Source organism: Podarcis vaucheri (assembly GCF_965113315.1).
Source record: "Podarcis vaucheri genome assembly, chromosome: 17".
Classification (NCBI taxonomy): domain Eukaryota; kingdom Metazoa; phylum Chordata; class Lepidosauria; order Squamata; family Lacertidae; genus Podarcis; species Podarcis vaucheri.
The window spans coordinates 34,495,193-34,521,533 of NC_138755.1; the positions used below are offsets into that span (position 1 = coordinate 34,495,193).

Below are 26,341 nucleotides of genomic sequence, written 5' to 3' on the forward strand. Positions count from 1 at the left end.
ATTGCATACAAGGCAACGGCAAGAAGATGAAATGGCTCCCTCTCCCTAGGTGATAGTTAAGGAAAGTAGTGAAATACTATAAAGGCTCTGTCTTCTGAAATAAGATGCACTCAGTTGGCTCATTTGTATCTGCAGAAAGCACGATGAGTTATTTTTTGGCTCTGCATTGGTCTTGCATCTCCCCATGGGCCTCCATTTATGTTTAGGGGCTTTGTTGTTAAGTATGCACAGCGTGAAAAGGAAGTTAATTTCTGTATCAAGCTGCTTTTACTCTCCAGTTTCCAGCACCATGAAACAACACTGCAGAAAGTTCCAGAAACACACTTTAGCATGACAGAAAGCAAACAGTTAAGGGAGTGCAGAGATCCGAACTTGCACTATAAAGGTTTAATGGGGTGAGGGGCAGAACTTTTAAAAGAATTAGCAGTCTGGAGAACTGCAACTCACTAAGGGCCAGTCTACACAAACAGATCACACATTTTCTGGTCTAAACTCGCATCCGGTGTAAACAAACACTGATGACAACCCTCAGAATCCCACTGCTTTGAAGTAAATAAATTAGCAGATGTTGTTATAATGTGTTTTATGATGGTTTGGGCACCAGCAGTAAAGCTGGAATAAGTAACTACCATTTTAAATAGTGTACAGTGGTAGCTCAGGTTACATACGCTTCAGGTTACAGACTCTGTTAACCCAGAAATATTACCTCGGGTTAAGAACTTTGCTTCAGGATGAGAACAGAAATCGTGCTCCGGCGGCGCGGCGGCAGCAGCAGGAGGCACCATTAGCTAAAGTGGTTGTTCAGGTTAAGAACAGTTTCAGGTTAAGAACAGACCTCTGGAACAAATTAAGTACTTAACCTGAGGTACCACTATATCAGTAACCACTAGGGCTGCTGAGGTAAAAGGGCTCTGGACAGAACTGCAACGATATGGAGCCTGCAGGCCTCCAGATGCCTTCAGACCACAACAACATTATCCCAGACCATTGGGCCTTGCAGGCTTTGACTGATGGGAGAAGGAGTTCAGTAACTTCTTGTTTCCCAGCCTTGCTGTATATGACTGCTTCCAAAGGGATAACTGCGGTTCCATTGCTGCCCACTATAAAAACTTCCCTTATGTCACGCAGAAGCATTTATGCAGAGCTAAGCTTTAAAAGATCCTTTTGGAGAGCAATGCAGAGGCAATTTATTTTAATGCAATATTGTAAAAGTTGTTTGGTAATATAAAATTGAGTTTGTATCATTTTCTTCTGTATTGTGTCAACACAATAGACATAGTTTGTCTAACTGAATTATCTAATTGAATTTATTTTTCCTGGTGTTACTGTTTAATTTTTTAATCTTTGATGAGCATATTTGCCATTGATTTCCTGCCAATATGTATCATCACTTGGCATTCTGAATTCAAACACAGATACTAGCCAATTCTTCATTTACAATTCAATTCATTGACAGATAATAGGGTCATGGGTTCATTAGAAATAATACAAAAAACTGCACAAATGGATTCTAAAAATATATAGGATGACTGAAAGGATTATTTATAGTATCTTGGAGTTATTTTCTCCCACGCAGAACCCCAACCTCTACCTGTTGTTAATAAGCAGAGACTATTAGGTACTACAACTTCAGTAGAATAAGAGCTTGAATGATGGAATTCAACAGTATATATGTTTCTTCAAAATTCTATATAATATTCAGTGTTGAAGATTTTATTGAAGAATTACAGCCTCTTATAACTGTATACAAAAAAGTGCATCCTCACATTTCAGCTAAGCAATTAATGTTGGTGCCTAGAACCAGCTTGTGTTGCACAAACACTAGTGTTTTAAGTAATGACTGCTGTGCACATGAATCTTTCACAGCCAGCAGTCATTACTCTGACTGCTGGGATTTCCTAACCCAAAATTAAGGCTTGCTCCTAGGTCTCTTATTTAGGCATGCATAGCCTATCTTCCTATATCAACGATGTCAAGTATCTGAAGCTCAAACCATTTTACTCATTTATCTGAACATAACAGAGAAAGGTAAAGGGAGAGTGTGTGTGTGTGTGTGTGTGTGTGTGTGAGAGAGAGAGAGAGAGAGAGAGAGAGAGAGAGAGAGAATGAGAATATAAAGGGAATTTCCCAGATAAATTCCAAATCCACATGAGGGCAATCTTTACTAGGCCAACTAAAAGGTCACACCCCTGTTAATGCCTATCCTTTTGGCCTAATTGGATGCTTAGACATGGAAAGATGGCAGAATGTAACATGGTACTCAACTTACATATTTCCTGCCTAATATAGTGGAGTCTTGAAACCCATAGATGAAGGGTGGAATTCACCCAACGAACCTCAATGAAGTCTTGCACAAGGACTTTAACTTGCACAATGGGGCTTTCTTCTCTGTATCACCACCACCCCGATGTGCCCCCCCAATGGCATGGGGGGGAGAACACCCCCCCAAACAGCACATGGGGAGTCATCTGGCAAGCTGATATGCTTGCATAGACGGAACATTTGTAATAGTGCCATGCTGAATTCTACCTGAAGCCAGCTGTTGATTTTGGCGGCTTTTAGGGTGGATTTAATACTAATGGTGAAGCCAGAGCAACAGGACACTTATCCAGTTTGGTACACTACTGAACCTTGGGGATGCCAGATGAAGGAAAGGAGCAAAAGGCTTCAGAAGTATCACAGAATGAAACATATTGAAAGGCAAGAGTCTCAAAATCGCATTCCTTTGGTCAATGAAGAAGCCAGCAGCATTCCCCAACCCCAATCAAGGTTCAAGGTTCAAAAGCATTACGTATGCACTGTTCCCTATGCGATATGTGACTTATTCCCTGACAGAAGCAAGGGCAATCGCTGCACAGGTGGATATCTGTGAACAGGTCAGAGTCCTGCAGACTTTTGAATCTTGGAGAGTATGCTTTCAACAGAGAAGACATGAGCCATTTTGATAGGGGAGAGAACTGAATGGTGCCTTCACAGTTACAGTAATAGATTAAAAAGAACTAAGCATTTGCTGACCTGTAAGTATACCCCAAGATCCATTACATGGTAGGAACAGTTCTCAACAGAGGAGCTCTCAACAGTAGCTACCAAATATACTCATTATATAAATGTTTTGTTGTTATTAATAATAATTTTGTTTTTAATAGAAATCTGTTGGTTTTGATCAATTTATCTGCTACTGCATCTCAATTGTTTTAAATACACTGAACTTCTTTCCTTTGTATTTCCTTTCAGAACAGTCAGATACATTATATTCCTGAACCATTAATACTATACTTGATGGCATATTGTTTTGGGCCTCATTTAACTATCTGTGGGGATTTAGCTACACAAAAAAGTTCTGCTCAGGACTTCTATATTAAGAATACTGATTATAAAAGAAAACTCTTTAAATAAACACACACAGTTGCATATATCACTTAAAAGACTTCCCCATGCTATCAGACTAAGAATACAGTACTACAAATCATCTGAATAATTCCTAAATATAAGTTGCTTGCACAGACAGTTCTAAGGAGATTCAGAAGTACTTAGTTGCAGACAAATGGGGGTGGGGATAGTGTATACAGTTCATTGTGACAGTAAAACCAACTGATGGTCATTCTAACATATAAGTAAAAACAAAACAATATATATAATCACACACACACACAAAAGCAATGCATGCTGCCAAGTTTTAAATCAGTGCAACTAATCAAGAATCTGGTGGGTATAATTTTAGGTCAGTTACAGATTATACAGACAACATTATTAAAAAGAAAGGGCATGGTCCCATAAAATATAAGCAGTTCTAAACATTGAAATAAATGGCACTTACACGAGCCTTGCTCTGTAGTGTTTGTGTCAAAAAATATTTAAACTGGCCCTTTTTGCATTGCAAATGAATAAACTTATTTTTAAAAGATTTAGCTCCAAAATAGGCAACCTGGAGACCAAGGGCCACAACCTGCCCCAGTTTTTATGAGTCTTCCCTTTCCAGCTCAGCTTGGGCAGGAATGATCCAGCCTTGCAGGCCAAAGCAGCTGCTCATCCCTGTTTGAGACTATGCTATGAAGATTTTGGCAAACCCTAAAAATAGCCACCGAAAGATAAGATTCCTAATCTGTGTGGACCTGGGTCAGTCCCAAGAGCAAATTCTTGTATACCAATTACAAAATTTCAAAGCTAAGCAGCGAAATTAAATGGTCAAATGCACATTATGTAATTTAAGAGAACATGTCATGAAGTCTGGCTGGTAGCCTGTCATTGTAGGTTCTTCCCTTCCCCTTCTAACCCAATCCATTTCATTCAACATCCCCGTTATATAAAGCTGCAGCCAGACATCAAAAGCATAAAAATATCAAAAGTTAAGAGAATTGAATGGGCACAAATCATACCGATATGGAATTAGCTATGCTAAGCATAGTAGGAGGCTTGGACTCCTACCTTTCTTAACTGAACAATACCACGAAAAAGAAAATACTAGACAGACTGTTATTTTACAGCTATTAACAGCCCAAACATGCAGTTTATTTTTATAGCCGAACTATCTGAAGCATAGCCCAATAGTTGATATTTGAAACAAATAGCATGATTTCAAGTGCACGCTCCACTGCCTCTGTCAATCTGTCACAAACCATCAATATTAGGCATAGCATCATTTAATTTCATAGTTAACAGACACGAATTACAACACTTCCACATAAGTGATGGGTTAGAAATATTTTCAAATTGACAAGGCATGCAGGTTAGCTGTCGGGGGGGGGGGGAATGACAAAATGCGTTAAATATGCACAGACTTACTTTTCGCCCATCACTTGCATGGCAGTTCACATTTAAAGGTGTCAACAAAGCCATTAGTTTTTCTTCATTACCACTCCTGCATGACAGAGAAGTAAGAAAGAGGGAGAGCCCCTTATAAAATATTTGAAATGGAGTTCCACATTATATACTGTTCTATATACTGGCATGTGCAAAGAACCACCTAATATGTATTTCAAATTGCAAAAAGCAGACACTTGAAACAGTTCCTTTAAGAATACACCATGTAAAAGATTAACATCAATTTAATGTTTAATTTATATTTTACTTGGTTTTATGTATCTGCCGAAAAGACGTTTCCCAAACACCTATTTTTGTTACATTCCCGAAGACGCTATAAATAGCTTCAGAGCTCTTGCTCAAGGTTTCTTATGATGGGCTTTAATAAGAAAACGCGAAATATGCCTTTCAGGTGTAAAATAAAGAGAAAATGTCCTAATATACTGTTTCTTTCTAAAATGATCACTCTAAACATAAATGAAATTGGGAGTACATTATGCCAAAATGCAAGCACCCCCATCATACTGCATGATTACAAATAAACACATTCTTTTGCTTTTTGCAAGTGGCTAAAATCCAAAGCAAACCCATGCTAACAAGCCTTGTTTATCTGCATAATTTCATAATAGGGTAATGACAGGATGACAGCGATCATAAAAGCCCATTTTTCATCCCGGCTTTCTACATCCTCCCTTCAAAAACCATTTGTATTCTGAGCAGCACTTACCTAGCAGCTTCCAGGAGTTCGTCTTTCTTGTATTCACCTAAATGATTGCAAAATATCATGCTGTTAGCATTTGGCAGAAGACAGATTAAGAAATGCAGCAGGAAGCAAATACAGAATTAAACAGAACGGGGGAGGGGGGGGAGAGTGAGCCCACACCCCGCTGGGTGATGGAGCTGTGACGTTAGCCAGCTTCAGGAGGCAGCATCACCAGTGCCTTGGAGACGGGCAGCAAACTGACGCAGCGTCTTGTCCAATCCTCGGATGAAATGGCTTTCTTCAGACAACCAATGAATGCTAAACCTGTATCTAGAAACAATCCCTCCGATAACAGCATGGCAGCTGAATACAATGTCTCCTCCCCCACTTTTCCTATTCACTGTACCACGGCATACTAGCATAGCGTGAAAACGTAAGGGAAAAAGTAAAGCCACAACCCCCTGAATCCCTTTCTAGCTTGACAGTATCTTGCAAAACAATTATTTTACGTCAGAACGTCCCGAGCCTCTGCCTCATAAGAGCATGCTTCTGGCCTTAAGGAAAGCAATGCATCAAAAGAGATGGGGAAGGGCAAAAGCAAAAGCATTCAGAAAGCTGCACTTAAAACCTACCATTAAAAGGTTATTTGGCTGTTTTCGTATCTTAGGGCAAAATTCTAAATGCACGTCCTGAACTCTAGGTAAACTCCCAGTGCCAAGGGTTCTGTGGAATATCTGAAGAATTTTTGATTTGAAGAGTATTATTTGAACCTTTAGTTCTTCAAATTTTAAAGTTGCAAAAACCTGAACTGGGAAATGCTGAATACACCTCAATTTAAGAGCCATAAAGTCAGGAAATCACAACTAAAATAATCCTCACAATAGCAGCTGCAGTATCCAGGCCCTCTTAACATTGCCCTTTCACTCTGCAGGTCACTCACAGCAATATTACAATTAAAAACCATTGCACTTTACAATTATGGCTAGAAACACATCCATTAAAATCACCTGCTAGGGACACTTGCACAAATCCACACACACGGACACAACTACTGAATGAATGAGTGTTAAATCAATGTGGGGATGCTTGGAGAGCACACTCATAATTTCTATTCAATGGCCACAGATACACAACACTAAGCCACACTGTGTGATTTGTCAAGAGATCCCTCTTTACTCCTTCCTTAGTTGGTGGGGAAACAAGCCATGAAGTGGCTGGCTTAACATCACATCTTAATCAGCATTCATGATTTGTTTCTCTCAAACAAACCAAAAACAAAACATGGGCTCCTTTGTTGCAGTTTGAGAGAAACAAAGCACAAATCCTTGCTCAGAAGTAACTCTATGGTTTGTTTCCCAGCTCAACAGAGGAGGAAACAGGAGTATTCACTGGCAATACACCTCATACATATTATAGTTAAAAGAAGCCATGCAGTTTGGGCTCAGTGTTACATGCAAATGCAACCTATATCTGTGAAGAATAAATACAGACTTGCCTTCATAGGATTCAACCTATGAAGTGGCCTTACAGTGTCAGACTATTGGCCTAGCTAGCCCATCATCGTCTACACTGACTATCAATGGTTTTTCAAAGCCTCAGGCAGAGATGTTTTTCAACCCTGCTAGCCAAGATCCTTTAGCGCAGGGGTGCCCAAACTTTTTTCAAAGAGGGCCAGATTTTATGAAGTGAACATATGTGAGAGCCGACCAAAGTTTGCTGAGCTTTTTTACAATTTTACCCCAAAGTTGTTGCGCTTTTTTTTTTTTTTTACAATTTTACCCCAGGACATGTACTGCCACGGGGGCCGGATTAAATCAACCGGCGGGCCAGATTAGGCCCCCGAAGCAGACTTTGGACATGCCTGCTTTAGCTGGAAGTACCAGAGACCTTGTGCATCCAATGTATGTCGTCTAATCCTTCTCATACTGTAATATCACCATAAGGACTAGCGGGAGATACAGTTTTATTCACTCCCCCTTACACTGTATTTTTGCTCCTTGGTCTTTCACAAAGAAAAAAAGAAATTCAGAACATGCTGCCTGAGTGCTAGAGGGATTCTTGGGTGTGTCCAAGGACTTCTGTGCAACGAGTAGGATTTTTTATTCTTCTGAATAATGGATAATACCATATCATAAACTAGACAAGGTTCTGCTGTTCAATAAATTCCCCTAAGGCACGTGGAACTAGTCCAGCTGTTACTTTGGATCCTGGCCATCAGTTACATCCTTGTATGCAGCACCTAAGTGGAAACACTAAACATTACCATTCACATGCAAATACAAACTGCTAACAATGCTAGAGAGATATAATTTTTTTATTCGAAGCAGATAACCTATTATCTCTAGGTGTAATACACTTACGCATTTTGAGGATTATTGGCATTCTTGCTTTACATTCAACAACCTTGCTAGTACCACAACACAAAACAAGGTTACAAGCATGTTTCAGACTTTACCATATCCTGCTGAAGCATGAATAAATTGGAAAGTGCACAAGCTTCTTTGTTCAATCTGCAGAATGATTCCAAAGAACTACATTATTATTTGCTGGTTGCTTTTTCACAAAAGTGACGCAAAGCAACTTGCAATATAAAAACAAAACATTAAATAAAGCCAAGTATAAGAACAGGAATAAAATAAATACCTAAAATGTTCATCCATAATACTGTACACAGTACAAAAAGGGGTGGATCCAAATCAACCCACGCCACTCAAAAAATGAGCAGAAGAGCCTTTCCCCTACAAATTAAGAGTAAAAAGCATTCCACAAAAAGAAAGCCACCACTTAGAAGGCCCTCAGAGGGGGCACACAGACATGAACCTCAGATGATGAATGTTGAGTCCAGACTGATTTACGTGGAAGAGGTATATCTTGGTATACCGAGGCCCTGAACCACATAAAGCTTTATAGGTCACAAACAGCATCCTGAATTGAGTCCACAAACCTACTAGTACACAATGCACTTGTGCCAAGATTGGTGCTATATGATCAGTCCATCTTGCTCTGGTCAGCCATCAGTCTACTGAATTCTACACCAGCTGCAGTTTCCCAACAGTCTCCAAAAGTAACCCCACATATAACACATTGCAGTAATCTAACCTATTGCCAGGACACAGACCACAGAAGTTAGACTATCCTTATCCTCATAGGGGTCTAGCTGGGCCAGCAACCAAAGCTGATGGAAAGCACTTTGACCACTAAGTCCATGTCAGTCTCAGACATACGTAGTGGTTCCAAAAGTACCCAGAAGCTGTGCAACTATTCATTCCAAGGGAGTGCAACCCCCATCCTGAACAGGCGAGGGCCCACCCAGCCAATCTAGAGAACCCACCAATACTTATTTGGATTAAGCTTCAGTTTATTGGTTCTCACCTAGTCCATTGCCACATCTAAAAGAGAAACAGATCTGCCTATTATCAACATACAGTGGTGCCTCGCAAGACGAAAAGAATCCGTGATTCTCTTCGTCTAGCGGTTTTTTTGTCTAGCGAAGCAAGCCCATTGACGGATTAGAGGATTAGCGCTATTAGCGGCTTTTAGCGGATTATCAGTTTATCGGATCAGCTGATAAGCAGCTTAGAAGCTTAGAAAAAGGGGGGAGGGGGAAAAACCGCAGGAACTCGCAAGACATTTTCGTCTTGCGAAGCAAGCCCATAGGAGATTTGTTTTGCGAAGCACCTCCAAAACGGAAAACTCTTTCGTCTAGCGAGTTTTCCGTCTTGCGAGGCATTCGTCTTGCGGGGCACCACTGTATTGCTGACAACCACTCCCAAACTCCAGATGACCTTACTCAGTGGTTTCATGTAGATGTGAGTGGTGCGGCCCACCCCAACTAGGACATTCACTCCAGAATAACAACATACTATACCATAATACATCTTGAGAGATCAAAGAAATTTAACAGACATACACACACCCTTGACTTTCTCCTGACAAAGGTCATTACACAGGGTGACCAAAGCACTTTCTGTGTGAAAACCAGGCCTAAACCCCCATTGATATGGTTCTAGAAAATTGGTTTCATCCAAAAGAGCTTGGCTCTGGCACACGACCAAACACTCAAGAACCTTCCCCTCAAAGGGGACATTAGATAATTAATATTTTTGAATCCACTGAGGATTTCTTAAGGAGTGGTCTTACAATCACCTTCTTTAGGTAGGTATGGACTAACCCCTATTTGCAATGAGGCATTACTCACCCCCCTGGCCCAACTGGTGGTCCATTAGTTGCTATCAGCAAGAGCACAAGTGGATGACCAAAGCAAACCAAGCACTTTGTCCACATCCTTACAAACTGAAACTGATCGAGAACAGGAGGACTAGAAAGTGCTCTGGACACCTCTTGAGATTCATCTGTAACAGTGGAGCCAAGATCCTGGCAGATGCACAAGACTTTATCCTCAAAATGCTTGACAAACAAGACACAGCAAGCCATTGTCCATTCTATTGCCTCCTTTGGGCAATGCAAAAGGCCCCATACTACCTGGAAAAGCTCCACCAGACAACACGGTGTGGCTGCAATGGAAGCAGCAATGTATGTCTTCTTCACTAGCAAAGATTAGGCTTGATAAAGAGCACTCCCGGGTGTTTGGTTGTATTCACCTGAAGTTTTGCTCCACTTGCCTCCGAAGAAGACATCTCCCACCTTACTTCATTGCCCTAAGCTCTGGTGTATACCAAGAAGTTAGAAGAGCTTTATGAAGCAAGAGAGGCTATCTAGGGCTGATAACGTTAACAGACCAAGAATCCTTCTGCATATTCCACAGATCAGCCAGGGCTTCAACAAAGCATCAACTGTACCCATCAGAAAATCCCACACCTGCCCCACCGGCTCTAGGTCATCTGAAAACCAATTTGCTCCATCAGCCTCCAAAAGCAAACCATCCAAATAGGGCCCCTGCCTCTGCGGAGAAGGTAAGCTGCTGAAAGTCAAAATCTCAGCAACAAGTGATGTAGTCATGACAAGGGACTGATGTTGATATCCTCCACTCTTGGATCATTCTCTTCCTGCCCAGCCAAGAAAACCGGATCCATGAATTAATATATTCATATATGAAAGGGCAGCATAAAGATGGTTACAGCTACGAATGGCAGAAATATTTGTATACTTAGGCTTTCAGGAGACACTTGTTTTACATATGCATGTTCTAGAAGAGTCATGAATTAGGATATGTAGACAATGGCAACAAAGTGCATTGGCAGATTTACCCAGAAACTTATACTCACACAGGTCTTAAAATGGAGAGAATCAAAATATACATATTTAACACTTCAGTGAGGAATAGCTCAGCAACAATGCATCTCTTTTATGGCAATGATGATCACTCAGTAACAATACACATTTCTTTAGTGTGAGGGAATTAGCCAATTGATTCTAACCACAACTAACCTAACAACATGCATACAAGAAAGAGCAAGCACACAGGGTGTAAGAGAAGGAAGGGTGAGGTGGAGGTCAGTGCTGCTTAAGGAAGAACAGTAGTGGACTCATTTCTCTGTGGACTCATTTTACAAACTAGGGCACAGTTATGAGCAGCTGGGACGGGAGGACCAGAGGGTGACATACAAAAACCACACATACACATACACACACACACACACACACACACACACACACACACACGGGGGACAGAAGGAGCAGATGATTTGTAAGGAAAGGTTCTCCAGAAGGCAGAATAGAGTGTGAGAATCACCAAATAAAGCACCATTGGGCAATGGGAAAGAGAACCTGGGCATGTTGAAGCCAAGAGCAAGAACAGTAAGCAAGAGGGAGCCCTTTAAAAAGGCTTCTTGGCAACTGGAAAATAGAACTCTGCTTCAGCCATCAGGAGGCAGGAGACTGTACGGAGTCCTTAAAAGGACTATATACAGCAGGCTTCCCCAACCTTGGCCCTTCAGATGTTTTTGGCCTACAACTCCCATGATCCCTAGCTAGCAGGACCAGTGATCAGGGATGATGGGAATTGTAGTCTCAAAACATCTGGAGGGCCAAGGTTGAGGAAGCCTGACATACAGCAAACGTGCCCAAAGGAGCAGAAACCAGATGTAGTGGAGGAAAAGCAAAGGAGGACAACAGGTTCTGGCCTGGCAGTTTGAGTGATTCAGCAAGTGATTACAGGTAGAGTGGATCTAGGCAACCATAATATTTTTTACTGGGAAACCTGGAGTTTATAGACCCTTGTAAATGAAGGCTTTAGAGCAAATTCCAAAATTGATTTGATACAAGAAATGCTTAATTCCTGGGCAGTCATGTTTTCCAATACCTGTCTCCTGGTGTATCTTTTGCTTTAGGATGCTTAGTTTGGTCAGAATTGAGTATACACTTCCAAAGTTAAAACTAAATACATTACTTCTGGTAGATGAGCCACCATAGCCTCTAGAGTGCCCTGAAAAATTGTGCCCCAGGCTTTTAAAACTCATCTACCCATGTACTATCTGAAACCAAAGAGTCACATTGGTTGCCTGATGTGAAATATATTGGCATTATTTTCAGTTCTCCTACCCCACTACTACTCCTGATGGAGTTTTCTTTTGTTGCTTTAGCTGACAGGGCGACTCCTTGATTAACATGATTGGATTTTAAACTGGAATAATGGACCTGAAGGGGCACTTTTTGTACTGATGGCTAACTGGATTGTACTGCCCAGGGTCATGTCCTGCACATATGACTTGCAACATGCACTCCCTTGAGATGACCAACTTAACTTCTTCAGCTACTTTTCCCCTCAGGCAGGCCTCAAGCAGCCTCCTTGTCTTCTCTTGCAAAGTGAATCACTGAAGCCATTTTTAAAACTATAGAGGCATATAGGAAGTACTGGAGTGGATTGTCTCCCAGGCTCATGAGTTGGCAGCCTGCCAACAGAACCGGAGAATTAAGGGAAGATGCACCCAAAAATTGTAAGCTATATCACTCCAGAAGGGCAAATGAAGAACAAGGTTGCTGGCTTTAGGACTTGTACCAACAAGCATCGGGGAGAGTAGAATGGCCATTTTCACACACACACATGCACACACACACATGCACACACTAAAATGTGCATGTGCTAATATGTATGTATAAATGCACATTTAGAAGCAATTACTAGAATATTATTTTTTTTAATCCAATGAATCTCAACATTACAAGGAAGGCTGAGACCAGGTGGCCTAAGCAATCAAGATGTTAACGTCAAGGCGTTAACATCAAGATGTTAACATCTTTGAACAAGATGATTGGACAGCCCTTCAAACAAAGGAGGATACATGAACATGCTGCTGGATGGGAAGGGATTTCTGCCTTAGCTCAATGCTGGGGATAGCCAATGCTACTACAGTAGTGTTAGAACTGTAGCAACATAATGAAGGAGAGACCTGCAGCAGTGATGGCTTTGCTGCAGGGAAACAACCTGTTTTGGCATTTTATCTTTTGAAAATGAGGGTGCTGAAGGAAAACATTCTTAAAGTAAGAGCACTGCAATGGGGTACCTGTATTTTATTTAGTGTGTGTATATTTTGCCTTCCTCCACCATACAACTCAAAGCTGATTACATCTGCTTCCTAGATGCAGTCCTGCTTGGCTTCAGCAAGGTGTTTATGCCATGTGCCTTTAAAAACAAAAATGACCAGGGCATGGTCTAAAAGCCTCCATGAAGATTCATGGTAAGGTGGATGAGCTCTTACCCCTTATCAGACTTTGGAAACATTATCTAAGCATTGAGGTAGATGGTATTTTGTCATTTATCCCATACCTTAGAGACCACCACCTTTACGTATGTCAGCATTTAATATCATTGTGATAGGCACTTTTTCATGTGCCACCCCTATGCAGTTAAGACATCTGCAGTCCCCTCCCCACTCATCAGAGTATTAGGATTGTGACAGGAGAAGGGGGAAACTGCATCTCCATCAGAGCACCGGTTGATCAGTCTTAAACCTCTCCATCCAACCCAGTGCTGTATTTAATTCTTTTTGTTTTTGTCATTGCTGCCAAAGTTTGTGGGTCTTGGGGGCAGGGGAGCAAAAAGATAAGTAACCTGGGAATGCTGTTAATTCACCTTTATAAACAGTTTAATTATATTAAAAATATCCTTGGACAAGCAGGGACCAACTGGAAATCCACAGTGCTGGATAGGGCACTCGGGAGCAATCGTGTCAACAGCCCAGCGCATCTCGCCATTCTATAACAAGACCAAGACCTCAACGTGATTGTCAAATATGACTTCTGGAAAATCTGCCAAAGCTTTCATGTACCTGTCAGATTCTGTAAGCATCCAGGAACAGGCCATCCTCATGGGTCCCTCAACTATGCAGTGGGGATCTGCACTGCAATACCAAGCTACAGATGATGGTCTGACCATTCCAACAGGGTTAAATCACACACCACCACCAACAAAATAATCCAGACTAACCCCCAGACTAAAATCAAGGGTATGTCCTAACCATGTGTTCGGCCAGCGACAATGTGGGACAGTCCTATGGTTGTCATGGAGTAGAGCTGGCCCAGAGAGCCTTGTCACACCACCCCTGCTAAAGCAGATCCACATGCATTTTGTACAATGCACAAGAATCATATCAAAACTGCTCTATCAGTTATATGCACACCTTCTGCAGCTCATTACAATGAAGTTGTGGGTGAACTGTGGCTGCCATAAAAGTCAAACTTGGCCAGATATAAACTCTCATAGATCTATTTCCTATAAAAAAATCTGAAGCAGCATATTATTACAAGATGAAAAGTTTTTATGTTCTGTCTTAATCTAACAAGAAAAACAGACAGTGATGCCATAAATCTAATGCAACACAGTGACTTTTTAAAGCCTTTGGTGCTGTGCTATTTGTGACAGTAAATTGTTATAACACTATACCAACTGCCTCTCCTATTGTCAACAGGTGATGCTAGACATCTGGGTTAGTGCAGCACAATGGAGACAGAGCAGCAGCAGCAGCAGCAGCAGAGGAAGGGCACACAGTTGCATTTTTTAAAATCCTGAGGCTTTTTTGGTAATATTTGTGTATGTAAACATTCCATGGTATCACAGTAAGTAAGTTAACCAACAACTGGGGTTGGGTGGATTAGAGCTACCAGGAGATTTTTAACACAACTGTAAGATGTCACTATTGTGATTGTATATAAACAAGCAGTTCCTGTATCCACAGCTCATTACTCTATAGAGAAAATTGCCAGAGGACCTTGAGTTGTTAGAAGAAAGCAGGCAAAAGCAACTTGCCCCAAGTCGTGGCGGGAAATATACCTGTATATAAAGAGATATGCTATAACCAGAGACAACAATACAGAAATTGCAAGGAAGTAAAAGACAGCTGAAAACAGACAGTTGAACAAGGGCCATGGGAGGAGAAACAGAAATAGCAAAGGCTTTTTATAGAGGGATGACAGATCAAGCAACACTACAAAGTCCTAAATTCACATTCACATGTTCATCAGCACCCTTCAAACATATGTGTTAATAAGTTCTGAAACATGCCAACTACCATGATTTCTAAACTCATTCCCATTCATCTCAACTGGTCATATAGCTGAAAAGGTTAAGTATTAACATTGGTATGAAACATTGGTCTTTCAGCAGATTACGTTATGAATTTCCATTAAGATGTCCACTTTAACTTCTTTGCAAATATTTATGCTGAAAATTTGTTAGTGTGCAAACTGTCATTTTGATATCTAAATGTAAATCCATATTTTATTACTGTCTCTAAAAAATTTGTTACGTCTAGACTCACACAGTGAATTATAAATATATCACAGGAAAGAGTACAAGCTCTCCATCAGCTATGTCCTCGCAATCACCTCATTAAAAAAAAATGCAAGCTGCTACAATTTTCTGCAATTACATGCAAATCAGCAGCAGTTCTCTGGTTCACGGTTGTAATACACTCCTAACATCACTGCTTTTACTGCTGAAGATGTTGGAGTCAGGATGATTGACCATTTATTGCTACAATTCTTTGCAGATGATAACATCTAACATTTTAATTCAATTTGCTAGGTCACTGTAGCACATTCCACTGTCTGAATAGCAGCTGCTAGCATGTTCATAGAACATTTTCTCTTCAAAGGGGGATAGCCAACTTGTCAGGCTGCAAAGGCAGACCAAGTCTACCAAAATAATAAAATGTCGGGCCCCCCCCCCTCATTTATAGTTCACTATTAATTCCATTATATAGAATTACAACCCAAGCAGCCATTCAGAAAATTCAGCCCAGCAGGGAGTGTTGATTTGGAGCCATAATTTAACATTCCTCCTCTTTGCCATAGACCCATTGCATGGTGTTGCTGTGGGGTACCATTATTTAAAATGATGTGGTATGTTTTCAAAGGGATATCCTACTAGCCACTGCTTACAAGAGAAATGAATAAAATTGCCCAGTGGCATTTTAAGCCTATAGCAAATGTATTAATAAAGGATTGGAGGGTTGGGTTGGGTTCAATGATATCTTGGGTCCCTCCAGGCTTCTAGTTTTATATCTGTCAAATGAGATTTTGCAGCAGAAGGTACTGCTAAAGCAGTCAAACCAGTTTATTTTGTTAAGCACCCTTTGCACATGTCTAAAGATCTGCACAAGTACATATATGTTGACACAGAAGCAACTAGCTATTGATGCTTTCAGAAGGAGGAAATATGTTTCTCTTTACTCTTTTAGGAGTGAGAGTGCCAGTGTAATGCAATCTCCAACCAATGTGAGACACTAGGGAGTGCCAGTGCTTACCTTGGGTTTTGATTTCTTAGAATGAAGGTCACAAGAGAATGCAGTGGATAAATGATTTTATTTACAGAGAGAGAAAGGCTGAGCATAAGGTGGAAGGACTCGCTGCATTAACAGTCAAACATTCTTGTTCCCCCATTACCCATTAGGTTTCCAGGGAACCCCTGAAAGCCATAGCTTTGAACACAACACATAGAGCAAGTCAAGTCTGCAGTCTTCCCACCTCTAGATGAGACTAGCTCTCATCTTTTGTTCACCACCTAGGTAGCTATGCCAAGATGAATTGGTTTTAAGTGTATAACAGTAATATTGCATATAAACGTCAAGGAATACCAAGAATGATGCATCTGATGAAGACTATTCTAGCCCAAGAAAGCTTATGCAATAATCTACAGGATAGTCCTTAAGGTGGTAGTACTGTTCTTTTCATCTTACCTACAAGACTTGCTCCCTGTTTTGCTGGCCTATTTCCACCTGCCCTTTATTGTCTATGACTATTTAAAATTTTCTTATATTTTTGTAACAGACTCAACTATGTGATTTTTTTTTTTTTTGAAATTGCAGCCACCTTGAGCATGGCTTAGCTGTGGAATGGCTGCATATGAATAAACCATGTTTTGATAAAATTGCACTATGGCCTTACTTTAAAGGGCTGTTGTGAGAATAAAATAATATAAAACACTTTGGCAAATTTAAAATGCTACTGCAAGGAAGCTGAAAATAAACCAAGAACCATAAGTCGTACCTTGGCCAATATAAAGACCCTTAGCTACGATTCCTCACTTATTTTTACCCAAGTTACAATACTGCCAATACCTCTGTAGCGAAACTTCTACTTCATGATTTCAGAACAGGATCACGAGGAATTATGCATACATACATGAATTTTATGGGTATTGGGGAGGACATTCCTGAGGGCAGAGGAGTGAGGAACCTGTGACCCTGTTGGGCTGCAGCACTCATCATTTGACATCATTAGACACCCTAGCTAGAGCTGATGGATTTTAAGATTCCAACAACATCTGAAGATCAAAGGTTCCCTACCCTTGGCACAGAAGGTTTGCTGTGTTCATCAAGTTACAAACAGCTTTTTTACTAGAATTCAGAAGTGTAACTTTCACCCAAAAGAAGATCTACCCTGAGCATGACCTATCAGCCCGAGTTCCTCACAACTAAATCCACTGCATGTTTGCCAAGTTCTATGGGACTGAACGCTTTGTCCAAGGTCTGTAGATTAAAACTCTGATAATTAATAAATCAAAATGTATTTAATTGGACAGCAGAAGGCTGTTAGCAGTTATTTGTCACTTGTAAGAATATAGTAAAGGTAAAGGGACCCTTGACCATTAGGTCCAGTCGTGGCCGACTCTGGGGTTGCGGCACTCATCTCACTTTATTGGCCGAGGGAGCCGGCGTACAGCTTCCAGGTCATGTGGCCAGCAGGACTAAGCCGCTTCTGGCAAACCAGAGCAGCGCACGAAAACACCGTTTACCTTCCCGCCGGAGCGGTACCTATTTATCTATTTGCACTCTGACATGCTTTCAAACTGCTAGGTTGGCAGGAGCAGGGACCGAACAATGGGAGTTTACCCCGTCGCGGGGATTCAAACCGCCGACCTTCTGATCGGCAAGTCCTAGTCTCTGTGGTTTAACCCACAGCGCCACCTGTGTCCCTTTGTAAGAATATAGATTAGCCTATAACAGCTTTCGCCATCCTAGTGCCCTCCAGAAGATTCACCAGGCTGGCAAGGGCAGACCCACAGCAACTGAGCACAGGTGAGCAGAGGGTCCCTTGGGATGCTTCCAGAAGTGATGCTATCTCCCCTCCCTGAATCACCTGCCCTCTACCCCTCAAAATGCATGCTCCTACTTTGTGTAGCCTCTGTTGGGGCAGGGATACATTTCCAAGATCCCCAAGCACAACCAATGTAACACAAATGTCAAAAAGTAGATATTTTAGTCTGCTACATCAACAAAATACCAACCTATAATAAAACTAGTTGCTTCTGTGACACATTTTAAAGGATGTATTTTAAGGTTAACGAAAGTGGCAAAAATTTCACCCACCCCTTTTGTGTGAAATAAGTAAGCTAGGGAACACTGGAGCAGTTTTTGAGTAGGGCTTTCTCCCTTTCCCCAGCATTTATTCCTTGGGAACAGCGGCATTGCTAGAAATTAGTCCACAGCCTCAAATCTTTTTCAAAGTTTTTCTGGGTGGGTAACGGAGCTGAAGAAACTGAACTGAGCAGGGTGATCTTTGTTACTGGGTAATGTATAAATTTGAGGAATAAATTAAGATTCACTATAGATGATGGAGTATACGTAGGGAAACCAAAATCATTTGGAATGAAATCTGTTGGGAAATTAATTGGGGGTAAATACACTGAAGAATAATGATTTGGGATCATCTGGGCTGGGGTGCATGTTAATGAAATAATTTATATGGGGTAATTTGGATGGGAAATTAGTTGACTTGCCTTCTGTGGCATTTAAATTGCAATTTGCGTCTATACAAATAATTTAGCATATGCTAATGTGTGCCTATGGACCAGTGCCCTTAATCTTTTTAAGTACCTAGCAATGTGCTTGCTTGGGAACATTTGCTTTTCTTTTCCCTTTGTTATAAGCTGGCGAATGCACGTTTTCTTTCTCCTGTGAACAGATGTAGTATTAAAAATTCACATTATCTGGATTTTCATTTCTTTGCCAAAACATAAACTCCTTCATTAAAAGCAGATAAAAGACTGAGAGGGAAGTTAAACTGAAGGGTGATATAATTAAAGGCAGAAAAACACTTAAAACTGAAAATAGTGCAGGTCTATACCTTTCACAGCAGATTCTCTCACACACCAGCATCACAAAAGCTAGGAATAAGGCAGTGTCGGTTAGTGGCACACTGCTTAAGTGAGATTTGGAGTACATCTCCAGGTATTACTCTCAGAATAAATGACTGGGAAAGATCTGTCTGAGGTCCCCTAGTAGATACTTGAGTGTACAATGCAAGGTGGAGTATTGGCTTAACTTCTCTGTAACTCTTTAGGGTTTACATGAATCTTGAGTGTTCCAAACGTGGTATCAGAGGCCTCAGTGACTTGAGTTCCATGTATTCTTTCACCCAGATGTGTGATGTACCCAATGGTCTTTATGAGTGAGTTCTTAGCCTTCTCTGTACCCCAGCACATTGTAGGGGTCACTTGGAAGACCAATTTAACTGGACATCTAAATGCCTCACCTTATCGTAAGGATAAAAATAATAGCCCAGTGGATTGTTAGCTGCCACTATCTGCCAAATTTAGTACAGTACGACTCTACCGTAGCTTAGCTAAAAGCAAGGATGTGAACTGAGATGCTATAGGAGGTTGTTCATAATCCCCTTTGATCAGATCATATCAATTGTACTTTAAATAATTTGATTTCTTAACAAAACATACAGAATTCATTATTGCGGTCTATTTAAATAAATAACAGGAAATTGTTTTAACTTCTGGAATTTCCCTAAGAACTGGCATAGGCTGATGGCTTGTCTTACATGCTACAGCACTAGCTGAGCCTAAAATAAGCAATCTCTCTACCTTCCTGGCAGATGAGCAGCATCAGACTGAAGAACTCACTAGCTGCAGCTGAAGACATAGGATCTGATTATGCATTTATAGAACTTTGCCTGTGAAATTGACACAGTGGCCTAAACGGTGTTGGAATGCTGGCTTGTGTGAAACAAAAGTCAACCCTCACTGCCTACTCAGGAACATAGAAGGCAGGAAGAAACACTGGGGTCTTGGAAAACAATGAGATTGATCTGTGATCTTTTACCCTCTATTTTTCAGAATGCATTTCTAGGTACCTTGTGGAGAAAAAGGATGTAAACAATTTGCAGTATACATATGGAGCAATTCAGCCATATTCCTGACCAAGCAACGTTGTTACTCCAGGAATCAACAATAGCACCTTTCTTTTAACAAACAGTAAATGCTAACAAAAGTACTGTAACTGATATGTTTCTAGTTGCAACCCAAATTGTTGGCCTGATGTATTTGTGCCATATCAATATAATGAAGATGTGGTGCCAAAAAGAACACTCTGGTTAAGCATTGTCTTAAAAAACTACAGGCTACAGAGTTAAACTGTCAGATCCAAAGTGCAGAGAAAAGTTTTCAGAAGCCACAAGCTGCTGACAAATTTTGAAGACATGGCTATCTTACTTAAAGCACTAACCAAGGTTATCAGGTCTAGCAGGAAAGAACTAGAAGATTTTCCCTAAGGAATGACCAAAACTGACTAATTTATTTGGTGTCATTAAAAAACATTTATTTTATCATCTCTAGGAGTATTTCACCTGCTCTAACTGCATGGATGATCAGCTCCACACCCTTGCTGCAGAGGATTTTGGTGAGAGCTGGTTTAACACCCTAAAGGGCAAGGGAAAGAAATGCTGCCTTAAATAATCTCAGCTCCATATGGACTCCATGTAATTTCTGTCCCTGTACTCGATTTGAGCATGATTTTAGCTTGAGAACCTTTTGTAAGCTGCTTATGAAAGTCTTTCAGAGCTGTAAAGTGGGATATAAATATTCTAAATAATAATTTTTTTAAATAAAATCATTCTGATGAGAAAAGTCATCAGGGATTCACATAATTTGTAAAACTCTTCTTTCCATAATAATTCTAGCAAGCTACTGTGTCATCCTCGCGTAAATAAAAAACACCCCTCATTTCTATTCCCCATGAGTCTCAAATGACTTCCTTTTTGCTTGCAAGTGAATAAAGAAACAGATGAGAAAATAAACTACATTCCTAACATTTTACTCAGTACTCTGTCTTTTACATCCTCAAAATGTGAGACTCTCAAGAAAGACAGTGACATCTTGATCAATCACCAAAATAGAAATATAGATTTTAGCTTTTCATCCCTTGCTACAACTCCTAAGCCCTTTAAATAGATATGGAAAACTGCAGACTTCATTTAATCAGCATATTTCGTCATGTAAACTTTAGACATGCTACTTTCTCTTTAATTCTACAAATGATCATCAGTTCCTTTCTGTATATAAGTTGTAAAGGATTGAAATGGTTTATAGTAAATGAAGTAAATATATAGAAAAATGATATCGGTATCACTACAGTTCAACCAAAATACATTAACTGCAAGTTAGTTGTAGAGTGCCGTAAGGAAGGAAGTACAACAAGCAACTTTATGAAATTTTATGAAATAAATAATATTTATAACATTTGGTCCTCACTAAGTACTACAATGAAATCTGTAAACATGCTGTGTACATTTGTGCCGTAGTAGTTTAAGAGACTGATTACACACAGTAAGGTAACAAGAACCTGAATACTTCTCACCTGTAAGTACAGCTTTTGCAGAGGGATCTGCAAGATCCAAGGCCGACTTCCCATCTGTGTTTCGAATATTTGGATCAGCTCCATGCTGCAGTAGCACTGTGCAAAGAAGGAGGAAAGCTCTGAAAACTGACTTGCAGAATGAATACACTGGCCATAAATAGTCCCAGTAACCATATAATGTATTACACACACACACAAACACACGGCCACAATCAAGAGAGCATCTCCCCCTCCCTTTTTGCATTTCAAATGACTTCGAAACATGTTTCAAAAGTATCTTATCCAAGGAGAGGAGAGGGCAGTTGTTGCTCAAAGAAAAAAGCAGCCTCATTTGGCCCATGGAGTTAGCCATGCAGTTCCTGAACATCAAGTATAGTTGTCTTACATAGATTTGCAGTGCTATCTTATACATGTCTACTCAGATGCAAGTCTCATTGAGTTCAACAGGCCTAGCTACCAGAAAAGAGCTCACAGAATTGCATCCCTAGTTATCTTTTTTCCAGAAGGCTAGCAAGCTACAAAGCCTTACCAGACAATTATTAGACTGTAAATCTGCACAGGCTATGCATAGAATAGTGTGGTGGTAGCATAGCAGTAACAGCAAGTTGTCTGACTTTGGATTACTAATAATGCTGGCTTTTGTTCAGCTTAGTTTTTCATATATTAGCTATTACACTCCTATACAGATGAAAGCATGAAACTAAAGCAATAAACTGAAGTATTGTGCAGTGTTTTACACTAGCAGGTAGCCATGTAAATTTCTTTTTCTTTCAAAAGGGATTCCAGATAATTAAGGATCATGCTCACTTTTCCTTTTTTTCTCCCTTATTCTTTAGGGTGAACAAATAATATAATTTATCTGACCAAAATCCTTCATTTTTTAAAAAAAATAGAAATTTGTTAATATAAACCAATACAAAAATACCTTAAAAGTGAAAAGAGACCTGAATACAAATGCATGCAGAAATAGAAAAAATAAAAGGAAAAATACAATGGGAAGGAAAACCTGAAAACAATTGAGAATTCAATACCGCATTCAACTATCACATATTTAAAAAGGGGTGTGTGTGAGAGAGTCAATTCAGTTGTCAATAAAGCCTCTCCACAAGTTTACCTGCAGGGGGTTTAGTGGGCTGTTCAACAGAGTTAACATATGAAAAAACTTTTACCATGTCAAATAAAAAAGATATGTTTTTAATGAACACTTAAGGACTCTCCATTTATATGTCAGATATTCTGATCTTTCGCTAGCCACTCCTCTCAGGAAGGACATGATTTGGACTTCCAACAGGAGGCCACTAACAATCTAGCTGCAGAAAGAAAGATAAACACAAGAGGTTTATGCACGATGGGCGAGTTGGTCTGGGGATAATACCTGTGAGCTGATAATGGAGATATAATCAGAATCCTTCATCAAAAAACAAAGAACCAAGGAAGTTGATGAATAGCCAAAACAAAGATTGTATCAGTTAAGTTCTCTGTATATTTCATAACAGTTTGCTGATAAATATAGAGGAACTGATGTAAAGAGGCCTTTCCAGACATTCTGTAGCACCTGAATATTTTTGCTTTGGTATCAGTATTATTGTTATAAGATACCGTATTTACTCAATTCTAATGCTCACCTTTTGGGACCAAATTAAGTTGCAAAAATTGATGTGCGCATTAGAATTGATGACACATTTACATTCGCCAGCAAATACTTTGGTTTCAAGGTTCTGAAAACTGAGGTGTGCATTAGATTCAATGACGCATTAGACTTGAGTAAATACAGTAACAACTATGGGCCCATAAGATATAATACTATTGAAAACCACTGAAAAAAGACATATTTTTGGAAAGATGCACTTACCAATACACACATCTATCTTGCCTTTGATAGCAGCTTCATGAAGAGGAGTATAATTCCAGTTGTCTCTGGCATTTGGATCTGCACCCTGACACAGCAACAGGCTGACTACCTCAGCATGACCGAATGAACAGGCATTATGAAGAGGTATCAAGCCACCATCGTCACGAGCATGGACATTGGCTCCTGTCTGTAATAAGTGTTCCACTACATCCTTTCTTCCAAAACCTGCAAAAATATGTAATTTGAGAAAAACCATTAAAATGTTGAACTATACAAACATTTAGAACAAACAAATATATATATAGTTCACCTAGTACATTGTGCAAACTAAGACTTAGATTGGATTCATGAATATGGAATACTATTTTCTTGCTAATTTCATGTAGTTTAGGGTAGCTCCTTCCTACCTGTTTGTACCACCAGAGGGCCAAATCACAACAGTAAATACATTTTTGCATTGGCATCTGTGTATTTGGTGGTGGTTTTCAAGAAGTAACCACAGGGAGTCCCAATCTGGACTAGGATCACACAACATGTGGAAGGGGATTCAGCCCTTTCCTCTATTGAAACAGCCCCAATGAAATCCCTGATGAAACTGCCATTTTAGCAAGTTCTCCTTCCTATCAGTCTAAATAACAAAAATGTTATCAATGGTATAAGAGCACTGAAAAAGTATTGTTCTAAGGCACACTTTTGGGTCATATGAGTAATTATTTTAGTGCAGGTGAGGACAGACACAGAACTGAACAGCCTGAAATACCATGCCATAAGGCTAACATTGCTCAAGAAAATGGGGCAGCAAACACAAGATCCCTGCTTAAGAGTCCACTGAAATGCTTAATATATTTGCTTCTCTATTTCTATAGCAAAACACTTCCGCAGATGGCACAGTTCTTTTGGTATTCTGGGATCCAGATGACCTATTGACCACGGTGCTAGTAAATTGCCTCCCATACACAACCGAACTTCATGACAAGACTAGCACCTTCTTTTTTACTTTGAGTATGCCCAGTGTTGTTTTTTTTCTGAGGCTGAGGATTCTTTGTATCTGAGATTATGAGCAAGCAGCATCACTTACTGCATAATCTCAGCCTGAGTACAAAACCATAATTTTAAATCAATAGTCCTTACACTAGAATATTTAACCCAAAAAAACCTATGAGATATGTGGAGAACTAGTGTTCTCTTCTCACAGTTCACCACTTTTTTTTAAAAAAGGATAAAGAGACCCCTTTATTTCCAGTCTCATCTCTTTAAGGTTTTTCATTCGGCAGTAGCTCCAGTTGCTATTATGTTCACTTGTAATCTGACTTCATCATTTCTGAACACAATTGACTAAGGATGGGTATTGTAACCCACATGAGACAGCGCTAACGGCTTTAATAATGGCACTTTTACTTGTCTCTTTCTACAACACCCCAAAATGAAATGTGCCTACTCTGTAGTTATGAGGTCCACATTTCTCTGCCTTCAGGGTTGAAACCCCAGAACATATACCAAACTAGCTATTAACTGCCAAGAGCACAGGATTAAATTACCTAGTACTGGATTTGACTAAGATTTTTATTTGCAAATTGTCCTAGTCCAGAAGCTCTTGGTGGCTTACGATGCCATTTATGTAGACTGTGGAAAGAATGCAGAATTGGTAAGAATATTTGTACTTGGTGCTGCATTTGATTTGTAATTTTTTTTTTACATAAGTGATCAAGCTTGCTAGGGCCAATACTGAATTTACTGCATAGGGTAACAAGGCCTAGGGTTCATAGTCTGGGTGCCCAATGCTGTATTTTGAGTAAACCTGTAATTTTAGTGTACCAGACATGTTCAGCTTTCTTAGTTATTAGTCAATGAAGCCATATATCTCAAACTGCCAAAAAGTTACTGATTGTGATTGTCTGGTTTTGGCACCGGCATATAAAGGAGACAAACAAATTTCCAGTTTTATTCCTTTGGTACCCAACTATCATGTTTTTCATAATACTGCACTGGTTTTGATGGTGCACGGAAGAAAAATGTTTAAGTCATCCACTGAGGCCCCCACTCATTTTCAAAGGGTCCATGACAAGTTTGAAAACTGCTGTCCTAGACAAAGGTGTAAACAATACATTTTTTTTAAATAATAACTGCAAATAGTGAGTAAAATTGTACCTACATACAAAAAAGTAATGCAAGCAAAAATATGAATTTGATTTGGAAAAAACACACATCGCGTATAACCTAATAAACAGTAGTTTCCGATTCTTGTCAAAATTGTCTGTGAGTTGTAAGACAGAAGGGGACAACATGGATGCCTTTCAGGAATTCTTAAATTTGGTAACTAGTGTGAGATTAGGGCCACCTATGTTTGGGAGAAACCTACTTGAAAGAAGGAATAGCTAGTTTTGGAAAAGAAAAACTTGCTTACTCCTGTTACAGATAGGTAGCCGTGTTGGTCTGCCATAGTCAAAATAAAAAAATTCCTTCCAGTAGCACCTTAAAGACCAACTAAGTTAGTTCTTGGTATGAGCTTTCGTGTGCATGCATATCTGAAGAAGTGTGCATGCACACGAAAGCTCATACCAAGAACTAACTTAGTTGGTCTTTAAGGTGCTACTGGAAGGAATTTTTTTTATTTTGCTTACTCCTCATATCGTTCAGCTGCTAGACTGAGCTACAATAAGTTTTGTTCAGAGAAAAGGAAAAAGAAAAATTGGCCCACCAGAAGACAGTCATCCGTGTAGTGCAGGAGACACTACATCCCCCTAACTCTTCTTCAAATTGCTCAGGGCATGCTTCCCTCCCCCTATTCTATCTCACAACCACCCCATGAGGTAGAGTAAGCTGAGAGGGCCAGCCAGTAAGCCTCATGGCTAAGTAGAGATTTGAACATATGTCTCCTCGAAGATGGGGGACCTGCACCAAGGATGGGAACTTCTAATCTATGAGGTGGGTGCTGTCACATGT

The 26,341-nt window shown here is 40.0% G+C and overlaps 1 protein-coding gene across 1 annotated transcript in view; it reads right to left on the reverse strand.

The window, feature by feature from the left end:
- The window catches only part of TNKS (tankyrase), a 72,081-nt gene that overhangs the window by 41,318 nt on the left and 4,422 nt on the right, over window positions 1–26,341 (reverse strand). The window contains exons 2-5 of the mRNA XM_082204592.1: window positions 23,399–23,623; window positions 21,547–21,642; window positions 5,528–5,564; window positions 4,783–4,858 (exon numbers count right to left, since the gene is read on the reverse strand). Coding sequence (XP_082060718.1) covers window positions 4,783–4,858; window positions 5,528–5,564; window positions 21,547–21,642; window positions 23,399–23,623 — 434 coding nt within the window. The remainder of the gene's footprint in view (window positions 1–4,782; window positions 4,859–5,527; window positions 5,565–21,546; window positions 21,643–23,398; window positions 23,624–26,341) is intronic.